The sequence below is a fragment of the Drosophila elegans genome, unplaced genomic scaffold (assembly GCF_018152505.1).
Source record: "Drosophila elegans isolate 14027-0461.03 unplaced genomic scaffold, ASM1815250v1 contig_5, whole genome shotgun sequence".
Lineage (NCBI taxonomy): Eukaryota > Metazoa > Arthropoda > Insecta > Diptera > Drosophilidae > Drosophila > Drosophila elegans.
Genome location: NW_024545887.1, coordinates 256,105 through 268,842, shown reverse-complemented (window position 1 = coordinate 268,842; position 12,738 = coordinate 256,105). Strand labels below are relative to the sequence as shown.

The 12,738-nt window shown below is 45.4% G+C and overlaps 1 protein-coding gene and 1 pseudogene across 1 annotated transcript; both read left to right on the top strand.

The window, feature by feature from the left end:
• The first annotated feature begins 262 nt into the window (after nucleotides 1–262).
• LOC121467674 lies at nucleotides 263–2,316 on the top strand (annotated as a pseudogene).
• LOC121467673 lies at nucleotides 2,132–3,513 on the top strand. Its single transcript, XM_041709778.1, has 2 exons — nucleotides 2,132–2,186; nucleotides 2,261–3,513. Exons 1-2 carry the CDS (start codon nucleotides 2,132–2,134, stop codon nucleotides 3,511–3,513), a joined length of 1,308 nt encoding a protein of 435 aa, XP_041565712.1.
• Nucleotides 3,514–12,738: the final 9,225 nt, after the last annotated feature.

Sequence of the window (12,738 nt, the reverse complement as noted above, 5' to 3'; positions counted from 1 at the left end):
AAATTGACGCAACTAAAAATACCATTTTCAAGTAGCGTGTCCTATTCCAATCGTTCCACAAACGTACAAATCCGCATATTTGTTTTTTCTCGTCTAGTTAATCAAGCCCGAGTCCATTAAAAACTCAAATATACCATTTTCAAGTAGCGTGATCCATTCCAATCGTTCCACACACCTACAATTCCGCATATTTTCATCCAAACTGACACAAACATAGTGTGGAGAGATCCACAGCTATTCGCGAGGGTTTTTTGGTCTTAGTATGCCCGGTGGAGACGATAAGAAAAAGGTATCTGCTTCTCCCTTGAGCAAAACCAAGTCCACGCTCTCGCCGCTGGCAACCAAAAGCTCCAAGAGCCCACCAAGCATCGTGGTGAAGCCGGCTACGCCAAAAACTCCAAGTTCATTAAGTCCAAACGCCAAACCTGCTACTTCCAGTTCAAGGGTGACTCGATCCATACAAAAAATGGCTTCAACTGCTTACGAGTTGGCTTTAAATAAGTTCATTGCGGTGTCAGATCGTCTAAGCGATCTCGAAAGCAGAACCAACACTCCTGGGAACGAAACTCCAAGCGTTTCCATGCTCCAAATCCGTCGGGAGCAAGTCCGAGTGTTATGGGACAAGGTGGAGAAAGAGTTCGACGTATGCTCAGAGTGCATTACGGCAGCAGGCGAGGATGCAGCGTCCACATTGCCCATTCTCAAGTCAAAGTATAACTACTGTTATACAGTGTATGAGAGATACGCCGCTCAGCTCACAGATATAATCCAACAGGGCACAGCTCCGCCAGCTCAAGCTCAAGCCCCTGCTCAGAACTATATCTCCTCTGGCTGTCGGCTGCCTCCGTGCGACACAGAGGTTTTCTCAGCCGATTACCTACGCTGGCCCACTTTCCGGGACCTTTTTACAGCGATATATATAAATAATCCAAGGCTCACGCCTGTGGAAAAGCTGTTCCACTTAAACGCTAAAACGAGCGGTGACGCGCATGCCATAATCGCAAATTCCCCTCTCACCAACGATGGCTTTCGCTCAGCTTGGGATAACCTAACTGAGCGGTTCGGCAACAAGCGATTGCTAGTAAATAGCCAGCTTAAAATCCTCTTAAACCTCCAGTCGATTTCGCAAAAATCTGGGGCAGCTCTAAAGGAACTGCAAACTACGATTTAAGGCTGTCTGAACGCCTTGGAACTGTCCGGAATCCTGATTACAGATTGGGACTGCATTCTTGTCTATATGTGTTCGTCAAAGCTCCCCAAGCTTAAACTTTCCTTATGGGAGCAGTCCTTGCACGATAAAGCCGCAATTCGAAAATGGGTTGACCTGAACACCTTTCTCACTGAGCGCCATCGAACCCTCGAGGCCATAGATGACGTGCGACCTTCTGGGTCAAGTCATTCGCAGTCCAAAGCAACGAACGCTAGCGGGTCTTTAAGCATAGTTCCGAAACCAAGACGTTGCGATCTGTGCTCAAGGGAAAGCCACCCTATACGCACTTGTCCACGTTTCCTCCAAATGACAGTAGACGAGCGGGCCGCCTATATCCGAAGCAAGCAATTGTGCTTGAGCTGCTTTGCCCGAGGGCACCAGCTTTGGGACTGCACAAGCACCCACAGCTGCTTCACCTGCCGCAGTCGCCACCATACGCTGCTGCACCGAAGCAACCCTTTTGCCTGCCCTCCAAGTCGACCTGATGTTCCCATGTCACGACCAGCAACTTCGACAGAAGGCTCAGCCGCTTCCGATGACCAGTCGGGAGTGCAAGTCTATTTTGCGTCAGGTGCAAGATCGGTTCTGCTGGGGACTGCCATCATAAATATTTGCCACCTGGGTTCGAATTTTCAAGCTCGTGCCCTTATCGACTAAGGATCCGAAGCAACATTTGTGACAGAGCGTCTGTTCAATCTTTTCAAATTACCCTTCCAAGTCGTCTAAGCCAAAGTCTCAAGCTTAAATCAGACAGTGTCCGCTCAGTACAAGAAGCTCTGTCATTTTACAATCAGAACTCCAAGTAGGCCCGCTCTGCAGTTAGAGACGTCAGCCTTTGTCCTTCCTCAACTGGCAGGGAATCTGCCTTCCTACCCAATTCCGCAAGACTTTCTTCCGACATTCTGCCTTCGGTTCTCCTAAATGGGGCAAAAACAAACATCTGTGGCTCCCTCCTTGGACAAGAAACAATTTTCGGGTGGGTGCTCACTAGGCCAGTATCCGCTTCCACCCAGAGTCAGATTGCCACCTTCTCTACGCAAATTTCCCAAGCGTACGACAATGGCTTAGATAAAATCCTCACCAAATTCTGGGAGGTGGAGGATCTACCAATAAAGTTGGTAAATGAATCCGATTCCGTCTGCGAAGAGAATTTTCTCCGAACGACCACGAGAGATGCGAATGGCAGATACGTCGTAACCCTACCTTTTCGCGACCCGGAACATCCAGGGTCAGGGTTAGGGTACTCCAAGTCTTTTGCGTTATCTCAATTTTTGAGAAACGAGCAACGCTTAAAAAGAGACATTCCACTAAAGATACGATACGACTCAGTGATTCAAGAATATCTGGATCTGAACCATATGAGAGAGGTCTTTCCTACCCACGATTTCGCCAGCTACTACCTTCCACATCATGCCGTACTTAAGCCTGAGAGCATTACTACAAAGCTGCGCGTAGTGTTCAACGCATCCAGTCCTTCTGCGAATGGGGCCAGTTTAAATGATATCCTTCATGCTGGCCCAGTCTTACAATCCGACCTTACCATTCAAATCCTAAAGTGGCGGTATTTTCAATACGTGTTTAGCGCCGATATTGAAAAGATGTATCGGCAGATCTGGGTAGATCCGAAGCACACGCCTTTCCAGCGGATATTGTTCCGTAATCCTGATAGGGACATCCGAGAGTTCGAGTTAAAAACGGTCTCCTTTGGAGTCAATTGCGCTCCGTACCTGGCCATTCGCGTGCTTCAACAACTGGCAACTGACGTACAACACAGCCATCCTAAAGCGAGTGATGTCATTCGTCATTTTTTGTATGTAGATGATATCCTAGCTGGCGCCGACTCTAAAGAAGACGCTCGGCTCTCGATTCAAGAGCTCAACTCCGCTGGGTTTCCATTGAGAAAATGGACGTCCAATCATAAGGATATTTTGCCTCACATTCCGAGTGACCATCTCTTGCGCTCCGATTTTCTGGAGATCGATGCCGAAAGCATGGCAAAAACGCTCGGTGTCCGTTGGAAAGCCATATCTGATGAATATTTCTTTGTTCCGCCCGAATTATCCGATGAATCGTCCCTTACAAAACGCCAGGTTCTGTCACAAATTGCCAAATTGTTTGACCCTGCAGGGTGGCTCGCGCCCTTCGTAGTGCGTGCGAAAATCTTCATGCAGGAGATTTGGCTGCAGGACCTGGGGTGGGACGATGAACTTCCAAGTGATCTGTGTCTGAGATGGCAGAGCTTTCTACAAAGCTTTTCTGCCTTAAATCGAATCCGCATTCCAAGACGCGAGTTGCGCCGGTAAAAACGGTATCGCTTCCCAGATTAGAGCTTTGCGGGGCCTTGTTACTTGCTGAAATGGCAGCAAGTGTTCTTCCGAGTATGCCAATACTCACATCCGAACTCTTCTGCTGGACAGACTCCACCATTGTGCTCGCATGGTTAAACAAGCCAGCTTGCCAGTGGACTACTTTTGTTGCCAATAGGGTGACCAAGATTACCCAGTCTACAAAGGCCACGCAGCCAATGGCCAAGTCAGAGCGACAATTCCCCAGCGACCGAGCTAGAGAAACGTCCCCTTAAGTCCCACGTCGCAACTATTCCGTCTGAAGATTTCCTTGACCGTTTTTCCAAGTTCGACAAAGCACTGCGGGTTCTCGCTTATGTCAATCGTTTCATCCAGCGATGCAAAAAACAAGCAACACCCTCTGCTAGCTGCGGAAATTTCCGCCGCGGAACGACTAATTATTCTGAATACTCAGCGCAGAGACTTCTCCCATGATTATCACTGCTTAAGTGAAAAGCGCTCTGTGCCTTCTTCAAGTTCTATCCTGAGCATGAACCCGTTCATAGATCAACATGGTCTGATAAAAGCGTGCGGTCGCGTGACGGCCTCCGACAGCCTTCTATATGATGAACGGCATCCAGTTATTCTTCCATAAAGCTGCCCACTTTCTCGCCTACTTGTCCAGTTCACTCATCGCATAACCCTCCATGGCGGCAACCAGTTAATGGTACGCCTCATTCGGTCAAGATACTGGATACCAAAACTAAAGAACTTAGTAAAGGCAATAGTAAACTCCTGCAAGGTATGCGTGATCTACAAGAAAAGGCTACAAACACAGTTGATGGGCACTTTGCCGAAAAACCGTGCGTCGTTCTCCCGACCATTTACGTACACGGGAATGGACTTCGCCGGCCCATTCGAAATTAAAAACTATACCGGAAGAGCGTGTCTCATAACAAAAGGATATGTGTTAGTGTTCGTTTGTTTTTCCACCAAGGCCATCCACTTAGAGCCTACCTCTGATCTAACGACCGAGAAGTTTCTCGCCGCTTTCGCTCGCTTCGTTTCCCGGAGAGGGTGTCCTCGACAAGTCCAGTCTGACAACGGAAAAACCTTCGTTGGCGCTGCCGCCTTGCTTTCTCGCGACTTCCTTCAGGCTGTAAAATAGTCTGTGACAGATGCCTATGGTCATCAGCAGCTCACCTGCCAATTTATACCTCCGGGAGCCATCCACATGGGAGGCCTATGGGAAGCTGGTGTTAAAAGCTTTAAAATACTGTTCTATAAGTCCACAGCCACTCGAAAATATACTTTCGAAGAGCTTTCGACGCTTCTGGCAAAAATTGAAGCTTGCTTAAATTCCAGGCCACTCTCCCCTATGTCCGAAGACCCTACTGAACTCTTGGCCCTGACACCAGGTCATTTTCTTGTTGGAGGACCTCTCCTGTCTACCGTGGAACCAGAAGTCAAAGGGGACACCAGGTCTATGATCAACCGCTGGCAGCATCTAAAGGCTCTCCATCAGCAGTTTCGTATGCGATGGAAGGAAGAATACCTTAAAGATTTTCACAAGCGCAATAAGTGGCAGGCCCCCGCGAAGAATCTTCACGTCGGCGACATAGTTGTCATAAAGGACGAGAATTTGCCTTCCAACGAGTGGCGGCTCGGCAGAATTGACTCTGTCTTCCCAGGAGCCGATGGCAATGTCCGTGTAGTAGACATCCGCACGGCACGCGGGGTTGTCAAACGTCCAATAACCAAAGTCGTACTTCTGCCTGTGGAGCCTTCAAAACTTCCACAATAAATTGGCCCACATTTTTTTAGTCCTAAGTTGTTGTCCACAATTCCTAATATGATTTCCCTTTATTCACCTTCATTCATCCATGATCTAGATCAGAAAAATGGCTCCCCGAACACGCACCGAAGAACCCCTGGACGGCAGACGTACTCGAGGTATTAAATCCTACCGTTGCCGAGTCTGCAAGTGAGTCCATCCTCTACGGAAGTGTAGCAGGTTTCTGAAGCTGAGCGCTGAAAAGCGGCTTCGTGCAGTCTTGGTAAACAAGTATTGCTCGAACTGTCTTGCCCACGACCACTCGAAAGCTGACTGTCGCAGTGGAAAATGCAAGAAGTGCCAACGGAACCACCACACGCTGCTGCATGTGCATGAGCGGTCTAATTCTGGGCAGCGTTCGCGCCGGCCAAATCCGCCAAATCGCCCGACGCCTACGTCAAGGCAGCGCTTAGCCTCCCCTACACCAGCTCCGTCGCTTTCATCGCTGCTACAACGTCACAGCGTCAACGTCCTTCCGACTGCTTCGGTGATGGTGAAGACCGGAAGCAAGACTTTCGAGACCGCAGCTTTAATCGACCCTTGCACACCAGTGAGCTGCATCGACGCTTCTCGGGCCGCCGCATTTTGGTTGCCAACGACCAGTGTTGGTGACGACAAGGTGTGCAACGCGACGATACAGTCCAATTGCGGGATGACCAAGATGGAGGTGGTGTTCAAAGTCGAGCCCAAGGTGGGCATTCGCACACCGACTCGGGCACTCAACGACGCCGTCCGTACCAAATTTAAGGGCATACAGCTCGCGGATGAGCGGTTCTATCTTCCCGCCACAATTTCTGTCATTCTTGGGGCGGACGTGTACCCCAAGGTGATCCAGTCGGGGTTCCTGATGGTCGACGAAGGACTGCCGGTCGCCCAGAAGACGGTTTTTGGGTGGATCATTACCGGCGCCTGCCACCAACCTTAGAAGCCATCTTCTTTTGCAACGCTAGCGATTGCAAGGGGGGCGGAATGTTCAGGCCACGAAGGAGCACCCGGTATTCCCGGCTTTCCGCTCTCCCCATCTGCTCTCCGCTTTCACGCAGCTTCCCTTTTCCCCACCACGAAGTCTCCACGAAGTCTCCACTGCGCTCTCAAGAGCATTAGAATAAGTAAGAATAGTTAGTTCGATTTACATAGTGAATAATAGTGGTTGCGCCCACACCCCTACCAAACACCGAAACACCTACGACTCGTCATTCAACTACAGGACCTGTGCACCTTCCAGGACCCTCCAGAGGAGTCGGCCACCCCCTCTACGTTCATGCCTAATACAACAAAAATTAAAGACGAAAAAGAAGAGAGGTGGTCAGGAAAAGATCCTAAATCTAAAGATAAAGGAAAAAACCACACCAGTACAATGCACACTGATCCCAAAGTCCAAAATTTGTGCAGTAATTAGAAAAATGGAGATATACGCTTGAAACTTGGTACAGTTAATGGTTGTTGGATATAAAAAGCCTGCGCAAAAATGGTTATAATGGCTTATAACAAAATTACTCATACGTCCGTTTGTCAATTGATATTGCTTTCAGTTTTACATGGCTTAGATTTTAGTTTCTTATCAGAAAATAAATATTTTAAATGAAAAAATAACTAAAATAGAAAATGAGGAAAGTTTTCGGCTAACTTTATTTATTTTTTTTATCACATATATTTATTAAATTAATTCATTAATTAATTAGTCATTAGTAAATTCAGTTGTGTCCAAGTCATCTCCATCATCATGTGCATCATCTGTATTAATATTATTATTTAAGAAATTGACATTTGGCCTGCACTTATCTTTTGCAGCGATAATTTTTTTGTAGCTCGGATAAATGTCGCAATTCCTGCATTTACTTTGCAGCCTTATGCTCATATACTGTTTTTTTGTAAAGCCGTTTTCAATTAAAAAGTCTAAGGCTTCTTCTGGAGTAAAAGGTACAGGCTCTGCTTTGGAAGATACTTCCTCAACGGTCAATCGCGCCTTTTTTGCAGCCAAGTTTGCTGCATGAGCAAGAAGATTAACGTCGTTATTATTTTTAGATGAAAGATCGGCAGCTAATCTTTGCTTTAATCGGCAACTTCCTGCATCATAGTTTAGTCGTGGGCGTCCTGCATTTTTGAGGGCCTCTTCCATAATATCAGATGGTAATAATTTGATTTTGAAACGTAATGCGAGCCAGCTTCTTCTTAAGTCTTGAAACATCCCGGTTACAATTGTTTAACCGTGTTTTTAATGCAGCAACAAAGTTTGCTATTTTCTTGTCTATTGAGTTCTTTATATGTTCCTTTAATGTTTTAATAATATGCTGCAGCACAAAATCATAAATACTTTTATTTTCACGACCATTTGCCAGCCAAACCTCTACCATTTCAGCATAGCTCAAATCGATGTTGTCTGTCAAAAAACAATATTTCATGGAATCGGGCAAAAACGGGCAAAAAAAATTAGAGTAATCAAAAAATATATATGTTAAAGATAACATCTGTATCAATAGTTTCTTAAATACGATTAAATACTATATACCTTTATTCCACGGAACACGACAAAAGCTAGGTTAGAATTGCTAAAACACATAACATCACAAAAACACATATTAATAAAGAAATTACACATATAACAAATATTACATAATATTTCACATACCTGCACAATTATCATCCATTTTGAATTATTGCAATCGAGATATTAGATTTTACACAATTTGTTTTCAAACTTTGCATTAATTTCACGAGAAAGCAATGCCAAAGTTTGCGGTAAACGATCAGCTGATTTCCAGGACTGCCAGCGATCAATTCAATTGAATTGAATGCAATTTCAATTGAAACTCTATTATTTTCAATTGCCCTGAATATTACTCTATCGCAATAAAATATTGTTTTTGCCCAACTCTTAAAAAAAAAAATTGGGTTCTTGCACAAATTTTGGACTTTGGGACCAGTGTGCAATGAGAGAAAAATTTATAAATTAAGAAAGAACTAGAGAATACGTACAGAGAGTTTGATGAGTATAAAAATAAGATAGATATGCAAGAAGTGAGGAAACCAAAGTGCGCTGCAGAGGGCCTTTTAAAAATACAGATTGCGAATATACATTCACATCAAAAACTAAATATATGAAAATAAAAAAACATTTAACATGAATGAACATTTTTTTAACGAACAGTAACACAATATCTAAAACAGATTTTAAATACAGTACAGAAATAATACCCAAAATGGGTCTAATTGACACTAAAACAGTGGACTTCACTGCTAACGTTATAAATAAAATCGAATCAAAAACTATTGATACCGAACTAACAAACATATTATTATCAATAATTGATTTCATTATGAATGCATACATTTGTTATAAAGCCTATTTGTTCACAACAAGTGCGTATTAAAAAGGGCCATGAACAGAAGCCAGGCTAACGATCCGGATAAGATTTAATTTAATAAAGCACAAACAATTGTTATAAAAATATGTTTTTAAAATAAAAATAAAATACAAAATATGTTTATGTAGCCAGTGACATATTACAAAGAGAGAATTAAATGTTGTCTAAGAAAATTTCTCTTTGAAAAATAAATAAAAGTTAATAAGAACTAAAAAAGAATTATTATGGACAATGAACCAAATTTTGCGAATATGGTATTGGCCATAGTTAGAAACAGAGCAGAGCCTCTATTAATTTAAGATTTTGAATTAAAATCGTTTTGAACTACTGCGTTCGCAAGTTTTCGCGTTATTAATACAAAATAGGATTAAATTTTCAGCCTGGTACGCACTTTCCCAGTCGGAAAAAACACGCTTCCAGGATGTGCTCTTTTACGCTTCCTTTGCATGCGAAAAACGCATTCCAGATCCCTGAAAGGTCCCTTTCCGGCGTAAAGAATAAGAAATTTAATCTTTTAAGGTTGGAGTTAGCAAAATGTACTGCAGTAATACAATGTTGACGACAAAATAGTCCCGATCCATTTTGATGTCACTTTTGTTGAACGCGGTCCAAAATATTGCTGAAAACATGTATAAAGATTGTAATTCATAATTTTACATATGAAAATTTAATACTATTTTGTATTAATAACGCGAAAACTTTGTGAACGCAGTAGTTCGAGACGATTTTAATTTGCGAAACTTGTGAAAACTATGTCGAAAGCGCGACGAAAAGGATTTTTGATCACTAACAATTATATTTCAATAATTTCTCTTAGAACCTAACTTATGCTACGGTGGCGAGAGACGGGGCGAATTCGCAAGAGCGAACAGACGAAAGCTTTATTGGCTCCCGCTCTCGCCCTACAACTAGTGATTTAAATACAAGCGCTGAGTGCGCAAACACCGCCCCCTCTGAAGGGACGACGTCCTTCAGCCCAGAACGGGCAACAGGGCCAGTCGGTGGACAGCTCGCCGATATTCGCCGTCCTGCGTCCTGACTTCTGCCACGCAAACCTTGCTATCGGCGCCGGCGTGCACCGCTACCACTCGCCCAATCCTCCACTGCTGGGGAGGAAGATTGTCTTCTGCGACGACGACGAGCGCTCCCACGACGAGGTTGGGCTCCCCCTGGTGCCACTTGGACCGCTGCTGGAGGCTGGAGATGTACTCCCGGGACCATCGCTGCCAAAACCTGTGCCTGAGAGACGAGACACCTCGCCATCGTCGCAAGCAGGTCAGGCTGATCTGGTCCGGGAGCGCCGCTGACGGTGGGGCTAGAAGAGGGCCGCCGATGAGCGGATGCCCGGGGGTCAGGGGTCGCTGCTTAGAGCGCCGAGAGGCCTGGAGTTGAGCACGGCCTCCACGCTGGTGAGCAGAGTTCTGAGCTCCTCCGCGGTCAAGAGTTCTTGGCCTACCGTCCGAAGGAACAGGTGCTTTGCAGACTTCACACCTGCCTCCCATAGTCCGCCGAAGTGCGGTGCTCTGGGCGGTATGAACGCAAATTCGCATCCTTTTTTTGATGCGAATGTTTCGATACCGCCCCCTGCTCCTCCAGACGGGCTCGGAACTCTCTCATGTGGCGATCTGCGCCGACGAAATTGGTGACGTTGTCGCACCACACCTTCTCCGGAATCCCGCGACGACTCACGAACCTTTGAATTGCCAACAAAAACGCATCAGTGGTTAGGTCAGACATTAATTCTAAGTGGACCGCTTTGGACCCAAAACAGACGAACAAGGCCACGTACGACTTGTACGGTGGCTTACCACGGATACGATACGTTGTGCTGAAGGGACCACAAAAATCAACGCCACAAATATAGAACGGGCGGAGAGCTCGAAGTCTATCTGCTGGCAAGTTTCCCATAATTTGCGTCAAAAGTTGCGGCTTACAGCGAAAGCAGCGCATGCACGACCGAACTGTAGCATTAACTAGCCAGATTTTCTCGCGCAGACGACTTACGAGAGCTCGTGGGCCAGCGTGACAGTTCGTAACGTGCAGGTATGACATATAGGATCTGACGAACTGTGAGCTTTTAGACAGCAACAACGGGAATTTGGCTTCGTACGGGATAGGAGCATTCAATAACCGACCCCCAACTCATAGCAATGTCGAGGAGCACCAATCTAATTTATTTTCCTGAAGAAAAGGGTTGAACTTTTGAATATTCGTTGCTACCGGTTTATTTTTCCGAATTTTACTTATGTCGTCACTGAACTCGTGAAATTGGATAGCTTTAACAATTTTCTCAAAAGCGAAATCCAGTTCTCTTGGCGAAATACTTTTTTCAAAGGGCTTCGACACCTTTCTGCACCTTTGAATAAAACGAAAAACCCACACGAACACTCTCAGAAACTTCAGGTGCGACGAAAGGGACTCTATTTTCTGAAGCACATTATTTGGTTCTGGGCTGACTACGAGAGCTATTGCCGATTTGCGTAGCTCCATCGACATTACATCAGCCGGCAGTTCGAAGTGTTTATTTACAGGCCAATTATTTTCTGAGTCTAGCAAAAACGAAGGCCCACCGAACCAAATGGACGTTGTAAGCTCCTCTACGTCACATCCTCGGGACACTATGTCTGCTGGATTGACTTTCGTGGGAACGTGTCTCCAAATTGCTTTCTCCGACCACTCCTGAATTTCTGCAACCTGGTTCGAAACAAAAACCGACAACGACGAGGGATGGGTTTTAATCCAGTGTAAAGTGATCTCGGAGTCTGTCCACAGGAAAACATTCTCAATGAGACAATTTAGCAATGGCCTGACACGCTTATAGAGATCTGCTAAACGGTGAACTGCACACAGCTCAAGGCGAGGTACTTTCAAACCTCAGCAGTTTGAGTACGAACGTAGATGCACGCTCCATACGCTCGCATGGAAGCGTCAGCGAAACCATGTATTTGAATCGGGACTTGTGGATCTGTGTTGACGAATCGCGATACCTTAATTTTAGGCAGCTGCAGAAGCGTCGCTTTAAACGTCTCCCACGACGTGAGCAACTGCATCGGTAGCGACTCGTCCCAATCTAATTTTCCTGCAACAACATCTTTGCCTTTGTGTCCAAAGGACACAAGAGGCCAAGTGGGTCGAAAAGTCGAGCAGTCACCGACAAAATATTTCGTTTTGTCGCGCGAAGATCCAGGAAAGAGTCATCCAACCGAAATTGAAAGTAATCTTTAATAGGTAACCAAACCACGCCAAGGGTCTTGGTTACGTCTGAGTCTGCCATAAGTGGCATTACAGCGCTATCAGATGCGGATAACTCTGGGCAGTTTGAAAACCACTTTGCCAATTCAAAGCCTGCCTCTTGCAAGACCTGAGAAACTTCGTCTCGAAGGCTTTGCAGGTCCTCAACGCATCCGGCGCCAGTCAACAAATCTTCAACATAAAAATCATTCTGAATAACCTTTGCGGCTTTTGGATGAGTTGCTTGCGCCATCTCTCCTAGCCGCATTAAACACCGAATCGCCAAAAAGGGTGCTGGCGAAGTTCCATATGTAACGGTGTTCAACTTAAAGATTTTCAGGGACTCAGAAGGATCTCGTCTCCATACCATGAGCTGGAAGTTACGATGTTCAGATGAATTGCAATACATGCATTGAACAGAGTCGTTCCTGGCAGCGACAAACGAAAAACTCCTATTTCCATTCTTCTTAGGGTTAGATTGGGTCTGCTGAACAGTTTTGGGCTTGGAAGCCTCTTCTGCTACCATGTGTTGGTATCGCCTGTTGAGGGCCGCCTCACATTCGCTCCAAAGTGGAAGCGAAGTATAATCTAACTGTTCTTCCCATTTTCTTTTAGTTCCTGCATCGACCTTGCTCATTACCAGATGTATTAAAATGGCATTAGTAATGCGTCTATCATCCCCAATAGACAGCAAGGAGTCATACAAGGCCTTGACCGTGTCGATGAGGGTTCTCAAGGCTGCAGCTGAAGGCTGGGAAATTTTTTGCAAATTAAAAAGTGTCGATATGTTGTCAAAAAAAATAAGACAATCAT